At 35.9% G+C, this 2,868-nt stretch overlaps 2 protein-coding genes across 4 annotated transcripts in view; one reads left to right on the forward strand and one right to left on the reverse strand.

Annotated features, from left to right (window-relative positions):
• The window catches only part of LOC118741359 (protein CLEC16A homolog), a 5,030-nt gene extending 4,223 nt beyond the window's left edge, over positions 1–807 (reverse strand). For 2 of the 3 annotated variants that reach the window (XM_036473316.1, XM_036473308.1), the window contains exons 1-2: positions 352–807; positions 129–268 (exon numbers count right to left, since the gene is read on the reverse strand). In XM_036473316.1, the coding sequence (XP_036329209.1) occupies positions 129–268; positions 352–554 (343 nt within the window). In that variant the 5' untranslated portion in view covers positions 555–807. The remainder of the gene's footprint in view (positions 1–128; positions 269–351) is intronic. The other variant, XM_036473324.1, reaches the window with a different exon arrangement.
• A 1,565-nt stretch (positions 808–2,372) lies between these two features.
• LOC118741378 (armadillo repeat-containing protein 7) overlaps positions 2,373–2,868 on the forward strand; it is a 2,148-nt gene continuing 1,652 nt past the window's right edge. Inside the window, exons 1-3 of the mRNA XM_036473333.1 lie at positions 2,373–2,408; positions 2,477–2,625; positions 2,697–2,864. Of these exons, the coding sequence (XP_036329226.1) occupies positions 2,398–2,408; positions 2,477–2,625; positions 2,697–2,864 (328 nt within the window). The 5' untranslated portion in view covers positions 2,373–2,397. The remainder of the gene's footprint in view (positions 2,409–2,476; positions 2,626–2,696; positions 2,865–2,868) is intronic.

Genomic DNA, 2,868 nt, shown 5'->3' on the forward strand with positions numbered 1-2,868 from the left:
AGAATTGACATGATTGTTGCTCAAGAGATAATCTACAAATACAATTGCACGAAATACATATTACAAGCGTAAATATTTTTCATTAGCCCATATCATGTTTGGTATGTTGCCCAGGCATTGTTACTTACACAGCGATGTCTCATTGCGTATGTTTTCAAATAAAATATTTAACGTTTGTAATAGCTGCACACACACAAAGCTCGAGCCCCCACTTTTTTGACGCATTATGTGTAAAAAGTAGGACAGCATATTTTTCTCAAGAAAGAAACTGTTAATAGAGTAAATGCATGTCGTTTATTAGCGATTGATGTTTGTTGCAAAAATACCCTATACAAATTTTTCGTTACGCACTCAAATACAGAAGAGTCATGCTGATCGCCCCAGATCAGTATTTCTGCAATGCATCGCAGTGATTCCACCAAGAGTCCGCGATTACTCTCCGACACAGTCGTATTTTTCTCTAGTATACTGTACAGGTACTTCAGATGTTCCAATGAAAGGCGATTCTTTGGGCGGTTCCAATTCCCTCCAAACCAACTGCGACTACGAAACATTTTTCTGGGTTTTGTTGTACAACCTCACAAGGTTCGCAGCAAATTTTTTCAACAAGCTTTGCAAATGGCTTTAGCTCCAAAGCTTGCTTGCGTTCCTCTAATACACGAGTTGAGCTGGTAAACGATTGCACTAGTTTGGTTAATTTGCCATTTAATTGCGTTTTTACTTTAACTTTTAATTGCTATACTCAATGCAAAAAAAACCAAAATGTTTCCCTTCACCGACTGCGTTGTCAATTGAAGAAAATTGTCGGTTGTTGTTGTCATTTCCTGTCAATAAACATATGATCGCTTACTTCTCATAACGGCGTTAAAAAGTATAGTCGCCGGCTACGATAAGTTTGCTCAAACTATCCATAAACGGAGTGATTAAAATCGAGTATCTTATTCCATTTCAGACAATAAAAATATCTTATATGTGAAATATGGTTTATATAGGTTGCGTTTCTTTATATATTCCGGATAATCCCACTTCACAGCCGGAATAAACAGAATCCGTTTGAAATATACGTTAACATATCATCAGGAACGTTCTAAAGAATAAGTTAACAAAAAGTTTATTCCAAGCATTCAGAATTAATAAAGAAATGCAGCCATAATAATTTTTATTATGTAGGTTTGTATTACGATAAGTTTGCTCAAACTATCCATAAAGGGAGTGATTTAAAATCGAGTATCTTATTCCATTTCAGACAATAAAAATATCTTATATGGGAAATATGGTTTATATAATGATTTTTATTGTTATGTAGGCTTTTATTAAGTGTTTTGTACTTTGGATGTATCTTCATAAAGAAATAATTTCTCATTGATAGGGATGGTTTTTTTCCATCTTCACATTTAAAATTTACACATGTACCGTTGCATAATCGATACATAACACCCTATCAATTTGACAGCTATTTTTCTTATCACATGTTTGTAAACAACTTTGGCTAAAGCTGAAATTAGTCGAGAACGCAGAACGTATACTTAAACGCAGTCTGTATACGCAGAATTTTGTCGATTACTGGAGCCCTCAGTGTTGCTTACTACACTGTTGCCACTCATCAATGCCTTTTCATAAACTTAACCTTTCAACTACAATTTTTCGTGCTATAATAGATTTTAGCTAAATATAAACTACTTAGTTTTCAACAAAAACCTTATTCAATAGTAAATTTCAAATATTTTAAACATATTGTGGCGAATACTGCGGCAACACAAAGCGAACAACGAGAAATAGGCAGAATGTTCGAAGAATGACGTAGAATGTTCCACAAAGAGAAACGTCAAGTTGGATGAACACTGCGAACAGCGAGAGAAAGAGAATGAGCGATAAACTTCAGAATGTTCTAGAGTTGCCATAAGTGCCAGCGCAGGTATATAAGGGCGCCGCCACCACGAGGTGAGTGAGTTACAATTCAGCAAGCTACAAGTAAAGTGAGCGGAGAATCGAGTTGCGAATAAGCAAGCTATAAGTTTAATTGTGTTAACAAGTAGTAAAGCGTTGTTATTGCTTTAACAAGTATTGTAAAGTGTTTTTACTGTATTAGCAAGTATTGTAAATTGTTTGTTGTACAATAAAGTTAATTGTACTACAATTCGGTTATCGTTAGCATTTATTTAACAATCCAGCCATACGAGCCCGAGTATATTTGGGTAATCCCTCAAGGTTTCGAGGATAATCGTAACAATATTTTGAGTAGGAACTTATATCTTTTTTACCATCTGTAAAACTGACGAAGTGGCAACCATCTAAAGAAGGAGAAATCAGCTGACACGGAAAAATCTAAATTCCGCAGATTTCTGCGCTACGGGCTACAACTACAGAAAAATTCTGCGGTGCTTAGTTTTCATTTACATGGCATTCTGGTAAGATAGATCGTGTCAGCTGACACGGGTTTACGTACCGCTGCGTTTACGTTCTTGACTAATTTCAGCTTAAAGCAAAGAAGGCCGCAGATCACTTTCCTAATTGAAATGTTTTCTGGCCATGCCCATCTAAAAAGACGAACACCGGAAGGAGGAATACCAAGGCCGGATTATATTGAATATCTGGTAGAAGAGTATCATACCAGCACCAACGTCGGTGAGCAAACAATTCTTGATCTTTAAAGCTAATAATAATCAATAAAATTAAAAAAAATACGTATCTGTCAGAGGCAAAGGAGCAAGTAACAGCGAACTTAGCTAACTTTGCTTATGATCCAATTAATTGGGAATATCTAAAAGAAGCTGGGGCATTGGAAGTTTTTGAGGAATGCACCAAGAGTCCAAACGAGCGGTTGCAACTTCATGCGCTTGCTGGATATTGTAATATTTGTTTAGGTAA

The sequence above is a fragment of the Rhagoletis pomonella genome, unplaced genomic scaffold (assembly GCF_013731165.1).
Source record: "Rhagoletis pomonella isolate Grant_MI unplaced genomic scaffold, Rhpom_1.0 Rhpom_scaffold_00001, whole genome shotgun sequence".
NCBI classification, from domain to species: Eukaryota; Metazoa; Arthropoda; class Insecta; order Diptera; family Tephritidae; genus Rhagoletis; species Rhagoletis pomonella.